Source organism: Cajanus cajan, chromosome 2, assembly GCF_000230855.2.
Source record: "Cajanus cajan strain Asha chromosome 2, NIPB_CcT2T_4, whole genome shotgun sequence".
NCBI classification, from domain to species: Eukaryota; Viridiplantae; Streptophyta; class Magnoliopsida; order Fabales; family Fabaceae; genus Cajanus; species Cajanus cajan.
This window is the reverse complement of record NC_138518.1, coordinates 6,597,675-6,618,871: the sequence shown is the minus strand read 5'-3', so window position 1 is coordinate 6,618,871 and position 21,197 is coordinate 6,597,675. Positions and strand designations below refer to the sequence as shown.

The following is a 21,197-nucleotide window of genomic DNA, read 5'->3' as shown; positions in this document are numbered from 1 at the left end:
CATGAAATTGTTACAAGTTTATCTACTCAAGCCTTCAATGAAATTTAATATTGATGAATAATCACTTTCATAAATGGATTTTTATTTTTATTTTTTGATTATTTAAAGTTATACACCTTTTAATTTAAGTTTAATGTTGTATGCATGATATTTAATTTGACAATTTTGTACTTTAAATTGAAATTTATTTTAAATTATTTTTTTTTAAATTAGGTGATTTGGTGGGCTGACTCGATGGTGGATCAGGCTAGGTTAAAAAATTTTGCACTTTAGGATTAGTGGGTCGAGTTAGGTCAACTTACTTAAAAAATGGATTGAGGTGGGTCGGGTCAAACGAGCCGGACTGACCCGTTTTGACAACTCTACATAAACCACTTTTAATTAATTAAAATATATTTTTAATAATTTTAGAAAATTTAGAGTGTTACAAAATAGACACTACACTTTTCTGGGTTACAAATTGAAGGGAGAATAATCCTAAGTTATTAAGGGTCACTTTATATATGAGGAACACATATATAAAGTAATACTCTTAATAGCCCAGGATTACTCTCCCTTCTATATGCAACCCAGAAAAATGTAATATTTATTTATTGTCTATTTACATAATATTATAAAATCTAATAATATTGATATTAATGGGAAAAAAAACAACCCATGATAAAAGTTTTACACTAACAAGATATAGAAATAAATATTTTCATTAAATTCTAAAAATTATATATTAAACGTATTAAATAACTTCCTAAAAATAATAATAGTCAAATAAAAAATAAATAAATAAGGTTGCATAAAAAAATATTATACATTAAGGTTATGAAAAAAAATAGTTATTTATTTACTGTGTAAAGCTCTTTTAAAACTGTTATTCAATCATAAATAATCACAAATTAACATATATAGTAAATTTGTTGACTTTTATGATGATTATCTTAAAAATTATATTATATTATATTATATTATATATATATATATTTTATTCACAAAAAAATATATATGATTTTTTATTTGCTGAAAATTTATATTTTTTTTATACCGGTCATCATCATTAAATGCTATGATAAAATTAAAAAAAAAAATACATAATATATTAAATATTAAAGTTATTAAACAGCAAAATAGAATTAATGATTTTTCAATATTTTTAATGCAATAAACTCACCAGCATTTAACATGCCTAGGTCCACTATTACCATTCCCTATATCTTTATCTATTCTCTTATTCTCTAACATATCGATCTCAGCTTGTGAAACTTTTTTCAGCCTCAAAACAATCTCTCATGGCTTGTTCTCTCAAAATCGACGAGGGAGTGTCTTCACCAACTGAGAAACAGTGTGAGCTCACTGAGCCGTCAAAGGTGGTGCACTTTCGGAACCTTCCTAATGAATGCTCCGAGGATGATCTCGCAGAGTTGTGCACTCCCTTCGGTAAAGTTGTCAACGTTGTATGCTGTGTTGGGCTTAATAAGAACCAGGGTCTGGTTGAGTTTGTAAGCTTTTTTCTCTCTCACTCTTTCTCATTTATATATGCATGTTTCTTCTTGTTTTTTTTTATTTGTGAATCTTAATTATGGTTATATACTTCGTTGTGTAGGATATTTGAGTGAGGCTTCTATGGAAAAAATATAAGGTCTTTTTTTTCCTTTTTAAAAAAAGATAATGAAGACACTGATATATCTGATACTTGTGTTATTTAAAGTGGTTTGGCTCAAAGTTTTTTTTCTTCTTCTCTAGATAATTATTATTGGATAGATGCTAGGAAGTATTGAATGATGTGTAAGGAATGTCAGATATGTTATGATCTGTATATAGATATCTATCTAATTAACTTGTTGTGGTTGACATTTAGTAATCTTGCTTCCTAGGTTTTTATACAAGTGACTAGATTGCGAAGATATATGGAAATTTATTTTGGAGATAGAATGGAAATAAATTTTTAGATTTTCATTTTGCCAAGATAAATGAATTAATTAGTAAATGGATGGTTTTAGAAGCCAGGTGGAAACTAATGCAAGTGAAGTTCAATAGGGTATATATAGACAATATTGGATTTCATTTAGATTATTTCAATCTTGTATCTTCACTAAATCCTTTTTCTTTAATCCGAACTCTATGCAGGTGACAATCGATAAGACAATATGTGTTATATAATCATAATAATCTATATTATTATATAAAAAGGAGATACCATTTTTTAGTAATCAGTTTGATTTCCATTTTCATACGAACCTTTTACTAATTACATAGTGGTTTCTTTTAATTGATTTTTTTTTTATATTTTACAATGAATAATTATAAATTATCACTTTTCTACACAGAGACACTATTTTTTTTTTTCTATACAAAATATATAGAGTTACCAAGTGCACTTGTTCAAGTAGTTTTTAAACTCAGGGTCTTCTTCTTAGCTGTTAATTTTAAATGTTTCACCAGGAGGATATAAATCAAGCCATTTCAATGGTTTCACATTATGCTTCGTCCTCGGATTCTATGCGGATTCGTGGTAGAATTGTTTATGTTCAACATTCTGACAGACCGGATATTGCTGTTAACAAATTCGGTAAAGGAAATACCTTGTTGGTAACCATGAAAGGCCTCCAAGGCCGAAAAATAGGCATCGATCTTATTCACTCGGTAAGTCCTGCTTAGAGCTTGTTTGGATCAATTTAAAAACACTTTTTAAATTTTTTTTACAATATAAATTTTTTATTTTCAATAGAAAAATTCTTAAAAATGTTTCTATCGTGTATCCAAATAAACTCTTAATTATATAGTTTATTTGAATTTGTGGGGTTGCACACTTTTTGTTTAGGATAAAATGTATGTTGTGTGACCTTTTCTCTTTATGTCAATATATGTGTTAATTTGGGTAAGATACATTTCTTTATTTAGGTCTTTTCTGAATATGGCTTTGTAAAAAAGATTTCTACATTTGAAAAGAGTGCAGGTTTTCAGGTTAGTGAATTAGATTCAATGTGTCATCATACGATTTTATTAATCTCTACATGACATGACATGTAATCATATTTTTAAAATAGGATTAATTTTCTCTAATTATATTTTTGTTATTATTTATATTCACTCTATGTTATTTTATTTCTGGGCAGGCTTTGGTTCAATATAATGATATTAAGTCTGCTTCTTTGGCTAAGGATGTTTTGGACAGAAGAAGCATACCTAGGTAAGCAATAAATTTTTTTTATATATATTTCCTCCATTGTTCTTCACATTCATCATTAATTGTGGTGATTGCATGATAAAAAATCTTAAATTTGCTATACCCAGACACTATCTCCCGGATCATGTTGGAAATATTGACTTGCGCATTTCATACTCAGCACATCAAGATCTAAATATTAAATTTCAGTCTGATCGTACCAGGTAGTAATAATAATTGTAATTAAATGTTGTTTTGTATTTTTATCCATAAAAAAATAAAGTTGCATGAATAAGCATCTTCTATTATTGCATTTTAAGAATTAGAATTAACAAGCTCTTGTGGTTTTGCTTGTTATACCCATTTTGGTATTTCAAGAACTACGTACATTCTTTTTAGGCTTTGATTCTTGCATGGCATTGTTTCAATATGCACATTAAAATTTCCATTTTATGAATGCTTTCTAGATACGATCTAATGTTAGTGCTTGATTATACTTTTATGACTTTGTAGGGACTACACAAATCCTATGCTTCCCCTTAGTCAGTATTCTATTGATGGGCCATTACCGGTATTTTATTATTTTTTTCTCAAGTATTTTTTTTTTTTGCTTGTTTTTATAATATATATGTGCTAACAAATTAACAAATAACAATCTATGATGTTCAGCATGCAACGCTTCAACCTCCCGAAAATCACGTGCTTTGGGCTTCATTTAAAAATCTTCAATATGATGTCAATGTGGATGTTCTTCACGCAGTGAGTTTTTATAGCTCAATCTCTTTAAATTTTGCAAATTTATAGGAGATTAACTTTGTAATGCTCTCTCTCTCTCTCAGAAAAAAAGAAAAAACTTTGTACTCAATGCTGATGGCATACATACCTGTTACAGGTGTTCTCTGAAATTGGAACTGTGGAAAAAATTTCTATATTTGAAAGGAACGGTCAAACTCAGGCACTAATTCAGTATCCTGGTATTAATCCTAATTGACTGAAACTCTTAAGTTTATAGTTTAATTTTACTATGTATTTCAAAAGTATATCCTTATTTTTCTTATCTAGCTAAGTGGATTTTATTATGAATGGTGATTCACATGTTTCAAATTTATGGATTTTTTTTAACTGCAAATAAAACTTCATTAAAAAAGAGGATCTAGGGTATAGGGTACTCAACCCTTTCATGGCCAAGAAGACCAACAAGTTATAAAGAATACAATTAAAATCAAAGAAGTAAAACATATTCTCTTTTCCAAAACAAAAGTCCTCTACATTTACCTATTTTAATGCACTTAAAACAAAATCAAACCATTAGCCTATGCCAAACCAACTATAAAACCAAGACTATTGGCTATTTACTTCATCAACGAACAAGCCCCAACTATAACTTCTCTTTATTCGTTGCTTTTGTTTTTCAATAGGCACATGAAAGGAGACCACTTTTGAATGTGTACAACCACTATATATTCACCTCATCATTATTTCTATGCCATTGTTCACCACACCTTACTTGTTTGAATATTTTAGTTTTACTCTAGGGTTATAGTTTCCATAAGCACGAGCCAGGAAGAACAAACCATTGTTCAAAACTGTAATAAAAACTTAGATCCTTCTTCAACCATGACCATGAAGTAAAAGAAATGTCATGTTTTAACTTTTGAAGATCAACATCAAAGCCTCTAAATTTGCAATTATTTCTATATCTCTATATGTTCCATACAATTGTGCATCATACCACTTTCCACTATTGCAACCCAATAAATTTATGTGGTACTTGATTGTAGTGTTGGACATTGAATTCGAAAGCACTATGGATACTGTTGGGATTCATCCCAAGTCCCACATCTGTAAAATGAAGGAACATTGGCTAGTTTATAAGGGTGTCCACCATTCCATATAGTTTGAGGCCTTTTGGGAAGGAGCCCAAAAACAAAACCGTGCGGGCCTAGCCCAAAGCGGACAATATCATACTATGGTGGACTAACAGTAACCAAGAACAACTCTCCTGCTTATTCTCCCCGAATGGTCTCAAGCGATACGAACATTCACCAAGTCCAAGCTATGCTTAAACTTTTCAAAAGACAAAGGTTTAGTCAACATATCTGCTGGATTGTCTACCGTAGCTATCTTCTCTATGGAGAACAATTTTTCTTCAATTACATCTCGTATGAAATTCAATCTGACATCAATATGCTTTGACCTTTCATGATAGACTGAATTTTTTGCCAAACACAAAGCACTTTGACTATCACAATAAAGTATACGTCTCTGCACATTCAAACCCAAGCTATCAATAAGACCTTACAACCATATACCTTCTTTAACTCCTTCTGTCAAGGACATGTATTCCGCTTCAGTGGTAGACAAAGCAACAGTAGGTTGAAGTGTTGCTTTCCAACTTACAACACAACCATAAAGAGTGAAGATATAACATGTCAAAGATATTCTCCTCAAGAGATCTCTACCATAGTCAGAATCTGCATAGCCAATAAGACCAGACCCAATATCATTAGAACCATAAACTAAGCAGATATTACTAGTACCTTTCAAATATCGCATGATCTACTTCACAGCCTCCCAGTGTGCCTTTCCAGGATTACTCATAAATCTACTAACCACACTCACAGCATGAGCCAAATCTGGTCTTGTACAAACCATGGCATACATTAAGCTTCCAACAGCACTAGAATAAGGAACCGTATTCATATACTCCTTCTCTTCATCAGTACTAGGAAGAGTGCTAGCATCAAGTTTAAAATGTGTTGCCAAAGGAGTACTAACAGGCTTAGAATTCTCCATTTGAAAAGACTGCAACAACTTTTCAATGTATTTCTTCTGAGATACATAAAGTAGACCTGCATTCCTGTCTCTCCAAATCTCCATTCCTAAAATCTTCTTGGCAGCACCCAAATCCTTCATCTCAAACTCACTGCTCAACATAGCTTTAAGAGCATCAATATCAGTCTTGCTCTTAGCTGCAATTAGCATGTCATCCACATACAACAACAAATATATATAGGAACCATCTGATAGCTTCTTACTATAAACACAGTTATCAAACTCATTTCGAACAAAATTATAGGAAATCATAAAAGCATCAAACCTCTTGTACCACTGCCTTGGGCTCTGTTTTAAACCATACAAGGATTTTTTCAGCAAACACACATGGTTCTCTTTTCCGGCCTCAAGGAATCCATCTGGCTGTGACATGTAAATCTGCTCTTCTAAATTTCCATGCAAGAATGCAGTTTTCACGTCAAGCTGCTCTAACTCCATATCCAAAGCACTCACCATAGCCAACAGAACTCGAATAGTCTTATGTTTTACCACAGGCGAGAACACTTCATGGTAGTCAATTCCTTCTTTCTGTGAAAAACCTTTTGCCACAAGTCTTGCCTTGAATTTGGATGGTTCAACACCAGGAATCCCTTCTTTCCTTTTTAACACCCATTTGCATCCCACTAGCTTCACACCTCTAGGTAATGGTACTAACTCCCAGGTTTTATTTTTCTTAAGTGACTGCATCTCCTCATCCATGGCAATTAGCCATTTCGATGCTTCTTTACTTTGAATCGCCTCCTTATAGGATTTAGGCTCATCAGAATCAAGATTTTCACCTACTAGCAAGGCATATGCAACAGAGTTAGTATCAACACTAGTAACATCTGCATACCTCGTAGGTTTTCTGATTTCCCTCCTTGTTCTCCTTGTTGCTATGCTTTGAGGCTCTTCTTCAACATTACTGGATTGTTCCACAGGATTCAAATTTTCTTTATTTGAACCTTCAACCTCAAACTCCACCTTCTGATGAACTCCTTTATTTGTACTTTTATTTCCTACAAGATTTTCAACTTCCTCTTTCTAGCCAAACATAGCAGACTCATTAAAAGTAACATCTCTGCTAATAACAAATTTATTTTGTCCTTGTTATAAGGCTAAAAGGCATCTGTATTAGATATCTCTATTCATTTCAGAAATAAGAAACTCTTGAACTGCCCGTGGACGTAGGTCACACTGACTGAACCACGTAATTTGTGTGTCGTCTTCTTTCTCTTCTCTTTCTTTTACATATTGTCATAACAATTGGTATCAAAGCTTTAGGTTACGCTAGGGCCTGATCTGAAGAAACGCAATGTCTTCGTACAAATTTGATATTGATAAATTCAATGGATCGAATGATTTCACTTTGTGGAAATTGAAGATGAAAGCGGTTCTTGTGCATCAGGGTTGCGCTGCAGCACTGGAGGGTGCAGATAAATTACCCATAACTATGACTGATGATGATAAGAAAGCGATGTTGGAAAAGGCGCACAGTTTGATTCTCTTGAGTTTGACTGATGAGGTTCTGCGAGAGGTAGGTGAAGAGATAACGGCTGCAGGGATGTGGAAGATGTTGGAAGATAAATTCCAGCAGAAATCCCTAACCAATCGGTTGTATCAGAAGCAACGTCTCTATACCTTGCAGATGTCTGAGAATATGTCTGTGAGAGATCATCTTGATAATTTTAACCGAATTATCTTGGACCTACAGAGTATTGGAGTTAAAGTTGATGATGAGGATCTAGCTATTATTTTGTTATGTTCTCTGCCAAAATCATATGAGAATTTTATTGATACTATGTTGTATGGCAGGGATAGTATTACTCTCAACAATGTGAAGGACAGCTTACAATCTAAAGAATTGAAGAGAAGAGTAGTCTCTAGTTCTAATACGGATGATGTAGGTCTGACTGCTAGCAGAGGCAGAAGCATGGAGAGAGGAAATAGTAGCAAAGGTCATACACGCAGTAATTCACTTTCAAAGTCAAAGAAAGTGAGATGTTACAAATGCAAAGAGGTGGGGCACATAAGGAAGAATTGTCCACAACTAAAGAAAGATAGAAATAGTAACGCCAGTGCAGCTGTTGTTCGTTCTAGTGCAACTGTCTCTGGTGAGAGTTCAGATGAAGGAGATGGCGGAGATGTTTTGACTGTTAGTACTACTGGTTTTGCTGATACATGGGTCATGGATACCGGAGCTTCTTATCACATGACTTTTAACAAGAAGCTGTTCAATTCATTTAAAGAATGGAATGGTAGTGTAAAGTTAGGTGATGATGAAGAGCATGGAGTAAAAGGTAGTGGCGCTGTACAGATAAAAATGTATGATGGCATGGTCAGAACGTTTGATGCTTGGTATGTTCCTGGCTTACGGAAGAACCTGATTTCTATTGGTACCTTAGATAAACAAGTGGTATCAGAGCCAACGGTTCGTCTGGGTTTGATGCGGGAAGACCCTCAGTGTTGTGCCTCGCGATGGAGGTGTTGTGCCTTGTGTCGAAAGTCTTCCTGATATTGTGGTGTTCAGGCGGCGTGTCCCGTAGAGTTAACGACGGTACAAGATGGTGACGGATTATCGCTTGAGGGGAGGAGGTCACGAGACATGTGGTCCTTGGTCTGAGGGGAGGTTTGTTGGGATTCATCCCAAGTCCCACATCTGTAAAATGAAGGAACATTGGCTAGTTTATAAGGGTGTCCACTATTCCATATAGTTTGAGGCCTTTTGGGAAGGAGCCCAAAAACAAAATCGTGCGGGCCTAGCCCAAAGCGGACAATATCATACTATGGTGGACCAACAGGTGGACTATCGGGACCAACAGATACATTAGCCCAATTGTAGAAGTCCTTCCACAATAAATCAATCATGCACCCCGCATGAGAAAAAAAGATGTACAACTGATTCTTCCCAAGTATTATAGAATTTACATATACTTTCGCCCTTTAGTAGATGCATATTCCTTCTAATAAGATTGTTTATAGTTGGCAACCCATTTTGGTTCAACCTCTAGATCATAACCGCAACTTTAGGGAGAATCTTTCTGGTTTGATATTGTATCAAACTCTGAACCAAATTTTAGATTATGTAGACTTTTATGCATTGAATTAACTGTATATACCCCATTGGCTCCATGTAACCAAATTCGTGTACCTTGATTTCCTTTAACTAGCTTAATATTGTGTAACATGGACAACAAATTGTTCAATTGATCCTCTTCCCAAGCAAAACCACCTCCTTCTCCACTTAAAATCTGAGATCCAAACTTCACCATCCTAATATCCCACATTTATTATCCGATCTTGTTGCTTTGAGTTCTGGAAAAGTCTTGGGTGGGTCATAGCCAAACATTGGTCTCCCATCCGATTATCATGCCAAAATCTTGTTTACTACCCCTCTTCAACTCTCCTTTCGACCATATTATCAAATCATCTTGTTTAGAGCTGCCCCTCACACACATTGTTCAAATCCTTCCACCATATTGAGACATTTTTATTAACCTCTGCACTATATACAACTTCTCCTAGCCACCATATTTGGAATCAATTATTTTCCCCCAAATGCTATCTCTTTGATGGAATAAATACCACTTCCATTTTCCCAACAAAGATAAATTAATCATTTCTATATTTTTGACTCCTAGCCCCCCATGTAATTTTGGGAAACACACCTTTTTCCACCTCATCCATGGAATTTTTTTTGCCCCTCCTCACCCCCAAAGGAAATTTCTTTGCAGGATAGGAAGCACAAAGGAAGTGCAAATAAAACTGAATTAATTAGATAGATTCTTCCTACCATGGAAATAGTCCTATTTCCAACAAGATAACCGTTTCTTTATTTTTTGTATGTTTGGTATCCAAGTAGCTACCTTCCTTGGATTTGCATCAATTGGGATACCCAAATACAGGAATGGTAAAGACATAATCCTACAATCTAAAATAGTGGAAAATCACTCTATGGTACTTGTCTCAACTCCAATTGCCCCAAATTTGCTTTTGAAGAAATTCATTGTTAAACCTGAGACAAGTTCAAAACAACACAATATGCATTTAATGACATTCACGTTGTTGAGATTAGCCTCACCCAAAAAGACCATATCATTGACATATTGTAACAAGCTGACTTCTACATGTTTTTTGCTCACCTTATACTCTAAATATAGATTTTTCTCTATTGTTGTTCTCATCAAACTAGCAAGGCCTTCAGCCACAACAACAAAGAGGAAAAGGCCAAGAGGATCCCCTTGTCTTAACCCCTTCTGCAATCCAAATTCAATTGTTAGGCTACCATTAATGAGCACAAACACGTGTCTACTAGATAAACATTCCTATAACCAGTCTCTCCACTTGCTATAGAATCCTAATCTTTGAAGTATGTATTGTAACCCAGCAAATAGAGTCATATGCTTTTTCATAATCAACCTTAAAAAATAGACAACCTCCCCCCCTCCCCTCCCTTTTTTTTTTTTTTTTTGCCTCATCTAGTACCTCATTTGCAACCAAGACACCATGTTTTTGCCACTTAATAAGGTGAGTTGTGATTGATCAATGATGCTAGGAAGGACCTTCTTAATTTTGGTTGATAAAATTTTAGTTAGGATCTTGTAGATACAGTTGACCAAAGAAATAGGTCTATAGTCATCCAACCCTATTGGATCCACTAACTTCGAGACTAAAGTGATAAATGAAGAATTACACCCTCTTGATAGCCTTCAATTGGCATAAAACTCTTCCAACACCTTATAATTTCACCTTTTAAAATAACCCAAAATGATTGATGAAATTGAAATTGTAACCACCTATATTTGGCACCATCGCAGTCCCACACAACTTGTTTAACCTCTTCTTCATCAAAATGTGAGGGAAGGCCAACATTTTGCTCTGTTGTAATACGCTGAAACATTATCCCATATAATATAGGTCTTTGCCACTTATCTTCCCTGGATCTTTGCTCAAAAAACTGTTTAACTTCTTCCTTTACCTCACTCGGATCTTACACCCAGTTACCTGCTATCTTCAGTCCCCTTAAGTTATTCTTCCTTTGTTTCCAGTTGATCACCATAAGTACTTGGTGTTTACATCGCCATCCGAGAGCCACCTGATCCTAGACTTTTCTCTAAGCATGGATTCATTGCCTGAGGCCAGTTGCCAAAACTGTTCCTGCACCACTCTTTTATCTTTTTTTCTCTCTTTCAGGAAGTTCTTTCCTTTCCTCCTTCTAGTCAAATGCGTTAATTTTTTCAATTACAATTTTGAGATTTTATTGGATATTTCCAAACTGTCCAACATTCCATATTTTAATGCTTTTCTTGAGTCTCTTCAATTTTTCTTTAAGTACATACACCCCCAACCATTCACCTGTATCTCTTCCCATGATTGTTCAACTAGCTGCCTGAAACTTCTATCTTGAGTACAACAATCAAGCATCCCAAATGGTTTCAAATCTGCAATATCTGCTATAAATTGGTTGAAATCTGCAATATCCCCCGCTACACACCTGGTTGCTCTTTTCAGCCTCAACTCATCCCATAATTTGTTTAAGCTATATTACAGGGTGCATATATACAAGTTCTTATGGAATGTTAATATGATTTTCCTATTGCTTTAATGTTAATGTGAATGACGGTTCTTCTCAAAGGATGGAAATTAAGTTACAAGTTCTTGAATTTGAGTCGGGGCTAGCTTTGGTTCATATATATTTTTTTTGGCTGTGTATATATTCTATTTTTAAAAATACATGTATACAAATTCTTATCTTTTATAATGCAAAAACGTTATCTTTTATGTTTTTTTTTTTAATTTTATGTATCTTTTAAAAGTTATTAAAGTTCAAAGAATATATATATTACACTGTTAAATATTAATTATATTCACAAAAAATTAAATAACAATAAATAATAACAAATCTTTAGATTTATTAAGTGAGATTTCATTTGATAAATCTGACGATCATGTTATTGATGTCTATTTTGTTATTTTTATAATATTTAATAGTGTAATGTATATATTTTTTGAGTTTCAACGATTTTTGAAAAGTATATAAAAGAAAAAACAGATTAAAAGTAATGTTTTCTGTAACCAGTAATTTATACCTGTATTTTTTTTATTATATATAAAGATAATAATTTTCTCTCTAACAGTAGTTTCTTTCTCATACCAGTGTTTCCTTTACCTTAGACCATCATGAAAAATCCTGTAGATTAGGGTTCCTATTTTTTAGCACATTTTCTTCCACAGAAAACCAAACATGAACACCTGCAATCTGAGATTGATGGGCTCAACGCAAACTCAAATAATTGTGTAAAATACTGTAGTAAGTGTAAATAAAAACAAATTAATAATATATAATTTATGAATTCAACATTTTATAAATTTATGATTCAAATCAAGCTTGTGCTGATAAAAGATACTTTTATACTTGGATGATTTCTTTTTTGCCGGCAAAGAAACATACGTGTATATATATTTAGAGAAAATTGTATTGACCTCTCATAGGTGTTTTTAAATGACACATACCTCCTTTTTAATTTTGAAGTAAACATTAAATTCCTTTATTTATTTATCTAAGTGATACATATAACTCTTTATATAAGACAACATTATTTATATTTAAAGAGAACAAATTATTAATGTGAACGTTAACAATTGAATGAGATTTAACATTTTATTCAATTTTAACTTCTAAATTAATTATATAATAAATATTATGTGTGTTGTTATTTAAAATATATATCAACTACAAGAAACAATTTCAAACGACGGATTGAGAAATTATTATTTATAAAATTAAAGAATAATAAAAATTTTGATAAAGAAAACAAAATATTATAATAATTCAAACACAAAAAAATAGACATATATATGATTGACAAAATATGAATTAATTTTTATTTTTTTTCTTTCCTTTATTTTAACTAATGATGTTATTCTAATGAAGATTAGTAACTTTTGAAAATTAGAGGTGATTGCAATTTTTCCTTTTAAGAAAAGAAAATTACAAGTCATACTCACAAATGCAAAGAGGACAAACCAATAACTATGTCTCTGCATTTTGAGTAGAAGGGTATGACATATATATAATTAATTCTGCATGATATCATAAATATCTAATAACCAAATTAACAGACCCACGTACCCAAAATAAGTTATAGCACTAAACAACACAAAATATATACTAGAACAACACACCCCCCAATTTAGTGCTCCTCGAAGTGCTTTGATCTGCATTAAACTAGAGAAAACATGTTACTTCACCACCAAACTAATATGACAAATTTAGCCTAATTGTCCCACCTGCAGATTTTGTAATACAACCATAACCTTATTAAACTGATCAGATACAAAACCAAGTAAACATTACTCAAATACCTCTCATCAACGAAAATATGCATGCTTTTGTATTTGAAAACCATTGTTTACTTGACAAAGTGAACTTTGTGTCTCTACTTCGCAACCATCACCAAGTCAAATTTTAGCAGTTTCTCTAAATCTTACAGATCCCCATTATAAGCTTTTTTTTATATTTTTTTTCATTCATATATATATATATATATATATAGTTAATTAACCATGATATGGTTAAACTAAACCTATACTCTAGCTAATCAATAATGTTTTAACTCATGACATACATCTTGTTTTTCACATACAGCATACTGAAATTCTAAAAAACATAAAAGATTCTACGCGATAATCATGCATCTTGTGCTTGAAAAATCATTTTTTGTGGCTGTCTATTCAATATGTGTAACCTTTTTATTCGTTTTTCAGATGTTGAAACAGCAAAGATGGCCAAAAGAACTCTAGAGGGGCTTTGCATATATAATGATGGCTCTGAGCTTCATCTATCATACTCTCGTCATTCTGATGTCATTGTAAGGGTAAGTTAATGTCATAAATACTTCCTAGATTGTATGTTTCTGGACTCATTGAATGAACTTCTTTTTTTAATATCTTAAAATAATTGTACTTTGGTTGTTTATTATCCTTATTTTAAGAATTTAGGTTTCTTTTTTTTTTTTTTCTTCTGTGAATTTAGTCCTTTCAATATGTTAATTATACAATTTTTATCCATTTATTAAAATTTTACTTTCACATTCAATATTTAGGAAAATATTATAACATAGCACTATAGCATTGCCTTGTCAGCATTTATGTTACTTAAACATAGAATATAAGTTAACAGATGGACAAAAATCACATAACTAAAGTAGTGGAGGATCGAATCTTTAAAAAATAGAGGACCAAACTCGTGAAAAGAAAATAGTGAGAAAATCAAAAGTGTAATTAATCCAGCTATATATATAATATCTATAAATGTTTGAATGATTATATAGCTGAATCTGATTTCAGTATCATACATATAACTATTTTGGTTTTAGGGTTCAAGTGACAAAAGTAGAGACTATACAACGTCACCACAAGTTACAGAAACAGCTTTGCAGAATCCTCAAACTGCATCTATGTACCCTGGCATTTTTCATCCTTTACAAGCTCAAGTATATGGAGGAATACCATCATGGAATCCAGTCCCTAGTTACATGCTTGCATATGGTACTTTTCCTGATCAAACTTATGCAGTTCCTCAGGTTCCTGCTCATGCTGTTGGTCAAAGCCATGGTAATGGTATGGCTCATAATGAAAATAACACGGAACCCTCCCCATCTGAGGTTCCTAGTTTCTCACATAATATGCAACCCAGTATTGTGGGCTTTTACCCTGCTCCTCTTGTTTATTATTATGGTTACTAGATTGTATTTCAACATGAACATCCTGAGTTGTCAAAATTTTCCTCATGTTCAACTTTTTTTTTTGTTTTTTGGATCTTAAAGGATTGTCTCAAATTTGAATTTCTAATTATTAAAGTAATTAATGTCTGATGTCTTTTCTCATATCATGTACCATTTCTTTCTGAGTATTATTTATCCATGGCAAAAGGCTTGTTGGTAGAAAGTTTCACATGTCGTATATTATTTCCATTTTTTTTTTAATTGGGATGCCCTTTTATCTTGTTGGTGGCCTTAAAGCGTCAAGTTTGTTACCTAGCTAACATGGATTTATAGTTGTGATATTTTAATGGCATTCAATAAGCCATATTTAAGTGATTGTTATACCAGTTGATTAGTGTATAATTTGTAGATTTAATTTCGATGAAATGGAATTTCAACCTTTACAATTAATGAAATGTGCTTAAGTTAATTTTGAATTACTTTCTCCTGTCTCGAATAAAAGAAATAAAACAAATCATGGATGCTCTAAAATATAAATAAAATTTAACTAATTTTATCTTATTTAACATTTTTTTTACATTATATATATATATATATATATATATAATTAGGGATGATAATGTTGGTTAAATTCATGCCAACTCGCTAATTTATCCATTTTTTGTGGGTTGTTGGGTTGGATAAATAAACACATCAATTCGTTTCATCTAACTTGACAATTTCAACTCACCAAACTCGTTGGATAAGCATGTTAATCCACTTTTTTGTTTTATGTTCTTAAACAATAAATTTATAGTGAATTTAATTTGTATTTAATTTAAAACTTAATTTCCTTTTCTAAGTAATTATTCTCATTTTATATAAAATAGAAGTATATTATTTTAATCACATCTTTTACTAGTATACTTTCATATATAATATATTTTTTTAAAAAGAAATACATATTACTTTGACCCTTTGTATGAAAAAAGTATAACTTCTCTAATCAATGTTACAAATAATAATTTTTCTAGTCAATTTTATGCAATTCCTCCAATTCTTGTGTTGTGTAAGATTGACTAAAACACACGACATAGAAACAAGAAACAAGAAACATAAAATGAATTAAAAAGATTAATTAACTATATCGATTTCAAAGTATGTGAGAATTACATATCAGATAATGACTAGACGATCACCTAAATCTCTCACACATTGCATCTGCTAGTTTTGTCATGTCAACACACACAATGCATCTCATACATATAGGGTCCTAACTAACTAATTAACCAAATAGAAACATAAACTAATCGATTATGTAAATACCATGTGTTAAAGTCAACATCGTAACACCCCTTATCCGCATACCATACTATATAAATAATATAAAATTGAATAACCTCGATATAATAAATGAACTCAAAATTCATACAAATAGAAAGGATTACAATATTATTAACATAAACTAGACTTAACAGAACTAATAGAATTACAAAGGAATTAAAATCCAACTACTCAATTTAAATAATAGGAATCAAATCTTAACTATTTCCCGATGTCACATGTCTTATTAAAGCAACCCAACATTGAAGATTAGGCCTCATCACCAACATCCTCTATGTTGATGATCACCTATAACAATCACAAGGAAACAACACAAAGAAAAGAAGAAACATCTCACTCTGACTTACGGTGTAAGAATGCAAATCGACTAACCAAATACAAACGACACATACAACATGCTATTATCACAGTTTTACACATGATCATCTGATGGAACTACTTGGAGATGGTTGATGTTTCTTGAAGTTACACCTTCAATCCCTTTCTTCTTTTGAGGTTAGACACGCCAATGATGAAGAATCACCTTTAAAGAAGCTCCAATGGTGAAGAAGCACTAAGGAGTGTGCGGTTACTCCTTGAAGAAGTAGAAGATGGAGGGTCCAAGGCACAAAGGTGGAAACCTTTGTGAAGGAACTAGGGAGAACTTATTCTCCACGGTTTTGAGACTTTGAGAAGAGAGAATTCTTTTAGAAATTCTTATTTCATTCATATCCAAAATGAGGGAAAATGAAAGGTTTACAAATTTATAGAAGTAGGTAGCTTATGTAGCAGGCTAACCTTAACCATGGTTCAAGTGAACCATGGTTTGGTTGTCTTGACCATCCAAGCTAGTTATAGAAGTAGGTAGCTTATGTAGGCGACCTTGGTCATTTTGACTCCATGAATTATTTTCAAAAATGTTTGATTTGGTTTAGTTAGGTTCATCCAATGATGATGAAACCTAGCTAAATCAAATCTATGAAAAATTAGGAGTAAAATGAGTCCAATATGTAAAATTTTTCCTAGGCCCAATTCTGGCCCAATTACTAGTCACACCCTCAAGCATTGCTAAATGCCACCCACTTTTACTACTGAAAAAATAGAAAATGAGTGTATCAACAAAGGAGATTAAATGAAGTCAAACTCTCCAAGTAACCCACCCTAGAATCAATATACAATGACTAATAAAAGAAACTAGAGTACCTCACAAATACAAAGGCAAAAATAAACCTATACAAGAGAATTATGTACAAGATATTTACAACTAGAACTATGTCTTCTCTTCATGATAGAGTGGTCCAAATTGAAGAGTACCTTGGGTTTGGAAAGCCCACTGGTCTTCAAGGTATCCACTAGTCTTCAAGGTGGCCATAGCTCTAGTGATTGGGCCCTTGGCCCATGGTCCATCATCCCATTCCTCTTGGTTCCTTCAATGCATCACCTCTTGGATTCCTTGGCCTTGGCCATAGTCTATCATCATCACACTTAACTCATTCATAGCATAATAAACAACAATAGATAAAATTATAATGCATGCAACGGACACAAACTACATGCTACATGTGACATCATTAAAAACATTACATTTGTGCATTGTCACCAACAACACACTAGAGTAGTATAGGAATACATGACAGATCACACCCTCTAAACATTCTCGCTAGAAGGATATCCTATCAGGGTTTGGTCGAGATAACTAAGCCGTGCAAGATACATCTCATGTTCACGAGGGTATGACTAGAACTTTCAAACCGAGTTATCCCCAAGGTTAATTCTCAAGCTTTTACACAAGGGACCTTACCTACACTACAAGAAAAATGTTGATTTCCGACGAAAATAGGTAAATTTTCGACGGATTTTTCTTTTTCGATGGATTTTCAACGGATTTTAATCTGTCGAAAAAAGTGGCATCGGAAAAAAAATCTGTCAGAAATAATTTTTCCGACGAAATTTTTCGACGGAAAATTCTGACGGAAATATCCGTCAGAAATATCTGTCAAAAATTTCTGACGGAAAAATCCGTCAGAAATTACTGTCAAAATTTTCGACAGAAATTATAATTTTTTTTTTAATTTTACTGTTTAGCGTGTTTTATCCTTACTTGTGCAATTTCTTGGAGACTTCCCAGAAGGTCACCCATCCCAGTACTACTCCAGGTCAACCACGCTTAACTGTGAAGTTCTGATGAGTAAGCTACCGAAATGTCTATGTATGTTGTCAGTATAACTTGTACAAATTAATTCATTTAAGTCATCCTCAAATATACAATATCATATTTGTACTATAATAATAATATATAATAATTTTATATTACAAATAATAATAATAATATATTTAATTATTCTTTATTTATATGTACTTATTTTTATAATTAACATCTACTTATTTTTATTTAAAATTATAATTTAAATTATTTAATTTTATAATTTATAATGATAATATAATTTATAAAATTATAAATATTTATTTATTACATACTTATAAATTAAATTTTAATATTTTAAATAAATTATTAATTAATTTAATATATTTATTTACCTTTAATCAAACATATAAAATTCAAAAAATGTATCTATCCTTATTTTTTTTTCTAATTAACAACTATTAATAAAATACTAACATAAAATCTTATCTAATTATATATAATATTTTCATATCAAATTTAAAACCAGATATTAGTTATACAAAAATATTAAGATCATATAGTAAATTGTCAATAAGATTTTAGTTAAATAATTTAAAATAATTAATATTTCAATTATATTGTTAATTAGAAAATAATTTATTCCAAAACTAATTAATTTTTTTATATTAATTATTAGTAAAATTTAATAACTTTTAATTTAACAATTAATTGGATCGATGAAATTCAACACACACCATGAGTTATTGAGCGGAGTAACTTTACCAAGAGTTATTTTATAAGTTATCTTAAATCAAACATATAAAATTCAAAATAATTTATTTATCCATGTTTTATTTTTTAATTATCAACCATTAATAAAATACTAACTTAAAATCTTATCTAATTATATCATAATATTTTCATATCAAATTTAAAACCAGTTCTTACATTTTCGACAAATATAAATTTGTTTGAAATATTCTATCAATAATATAACTTTTCCTACAAAAATTTTCTCATCGAAAATATAAATTTTTTGACAGATTTAATTTTGTTTTATAAGAAATCATCTTCGATTAATATAACATTTTGTATATATGATTTAAGAGTAAAAGATTTTCAATTTAACGGTTGAATTTATAAAATTCACATTTAATATAAAGTTATTGAGCGGTGTAACACTTAGTAAAATTTATACCATTGTAATTATAACCCCCCTCATATATATATATATATGTGTGTGTGTGTGTGTGTCTATATATATATATGATTTAAGAGTAAAAGATTTTCAATTTAACGGTTGAATTTACAAAATTTACATTTAATATAAAGTTATTGAGCGGTGTAACACTTAGTAAAATTTATACCATTGTAATTATAATCCCCCTCATATATATATATATATATATATATATATATATATATATATGTGTGTGTGTGTGTGTGTGTGTGTGTGTGTGTGTCTATATATATATATACATATATTAAATGTGACTTTTACAAAGTATTACACCGCTCAATAACTTTATATTAAATGTGAATTTGGTAAATCTAACTATTAGTATAATAAAATATAGTATGACCTAATTTATTTTCATCTTTAATACTAATCGTAGATATAAAAAACTTGTAATAAATAATTATAATATATATTTATACCTTTAAAAGATATATAAAATTTTTAATACTACAAATATATATAAGAAATTAAAAATAAAATTAAAAATAAGAAATTAAAAAAAGAAATTAAAAATAATAATTAAAAATAAGATTTTCGACGGAAAATTCCGTCCGAAATTTTCGACGGAATAAATCCGTCAAAAATTTCCGACGAATATTTCTTCGGAAATTTTCCGGCAGAAATTTCCGATGGATTTATTTTTCTGTCAGAAATTTCTGACGAAATTTTCCGTCAGAAAGTTTCTGTCGAAAATTTCTGACGGATTTATATTTTCGTCAGAAATTTCTGACAGAAAATTTTTGACGGAAAATTCTGTCAGAAATTTCTGACAGAAATATAAATTCGTCAGAAATTTTTGACGGATCCATATCCATCGGAAATTTTCCGTTGGAAATTTACATTTTTCTTGTAGTGCTAGCGGTATATTCCATATCATACCCATACAAAAAACATTTTTTATGTACATGATGCATGTCAATTAGACTTTATGTATTATATTCACATGGTTCCGTAATTTCACATCCACACATTACAAGAGTTAAAACATTGGATTAAACAGAAGAATAATAGAAGAATGACAAATAGAACGACGCCCGACAACACACGTATTGTGTTCGACAACCACATCTAGTGTGGCTGAGCTCATGTTCGACAAGAACACCACCAAGAGCTCTCTAGAGTATCCATGTCGCAACATGATTCAACTCATGCCTGTCGAAAGTGTCACAGGGAACTCCTAAAGCTTCTGCTCCCGACGAGGGTCATCCCACACCCAACGTGAGAAATCCCAAGAACAAACTTTGCTCTTAGCCTCAATTTAATCGGTAAACATGTACTATAACAAGCAATTAACATTCAATATCACTCAATTTACATATACAACCAATATCTTTACTCAAAATCATATCAAGTTCCCTTAGGGTTTCTCATGAGAACCCATAAGGACCTTAGATCACACAATTACCATCCAAAACAAAATTAATCATGCATTCAAACAATTCATATCATTAACTATGAGTAAGAAGAACAAGGAGAAAGATAGAAGTATTAGGGGAAACCCCTTATACATAAGTATACAACACAAGATTGGGGATCAATCCTACTACCTAGCATACAAATTCATACTCAAAACAAGATTTCTTACTCTCCTTTACCTGGATAAGTTATAGACGATGGGTGCACAACTTCAGGATGATTTCCTTCTTACTCCTATTCTTTAAGCTTTAAAGCACGAACGCATACGTGAAAAATAAAGGAACATAAAAATTGATCAAAAACCATTCCTTTTAAAACCTTGACCTTTCTTTAATTTCATAATTAAAAGAATTAACTATAGTTACAAATACTCTTCCCTTCAAATATAACTTATTATAATAACCTTTAATAAAACAT

General features: G+C 31.5%; 1 protein-coding gene across 1 annotated transcript; it reads left to right on the top strand.

Annotated features, from left to right (window-relative positions):
- Nucleotides 1-1,255: 1,255 nt before the first annotated feature.
- LOC109790719 (polypyrimidine tract-binding protein homolog 1) lies at nucleotides 1,256-15,246 on the top strand. Its single transcript, XM_029269715.2, has 10 exons — nucleotides 1,256-1,490; nucleotides 2,434-2,634; nucleotides 2,893-2,955; nucleotides 3,108-3,181; nucleotides 3,286-3,381; nucleotides 3,671-3,728; nucleotides 3,827-3,916; nucleotides 4,050-4,131; nucleotides 13,739-13,848; nucleotides 14,350-15,246. The coding sequence occupies exons 1-10, from the start codon at nucleotides 1,281-1,283 to the stop codon at nucleotides 14,716-14,718; spliced, it is 1,353 nt and encodes a 450-aa protein (XP_029125548.2). The 5' UTR covers nucleotides 1,256-1,280; the 3' UTR covers nucleotides 14,719-15,246.
- The last annotated feature ends 5,951 nt before the right edge of the window (nucleotides 15,247-21,197 follow it).

Coding starts and splice junctions, on each gene's coding strand:
- LOC109790719 (XM_029269715.2), top strand. CDS start 1,281: ATGGCTTGTTCTCTCAAAATCGACGAGGGAGTGTCTTCACCAACTGAG. Junction 2,635..2,892: donor GCATCGATCTTATTCACTCG/GTAAGTCCTGCT, acceptor TTCTTTATTTAG/GTCTTTTCTGAATATGGCTT. Junction 3,917..4,049: donor ATGTGGATGTTCTTCACGCA/GTGAGTTTTTAT, acceptor TACCTGTTACAG/GTGTTCTCTGAAATTGGAAC.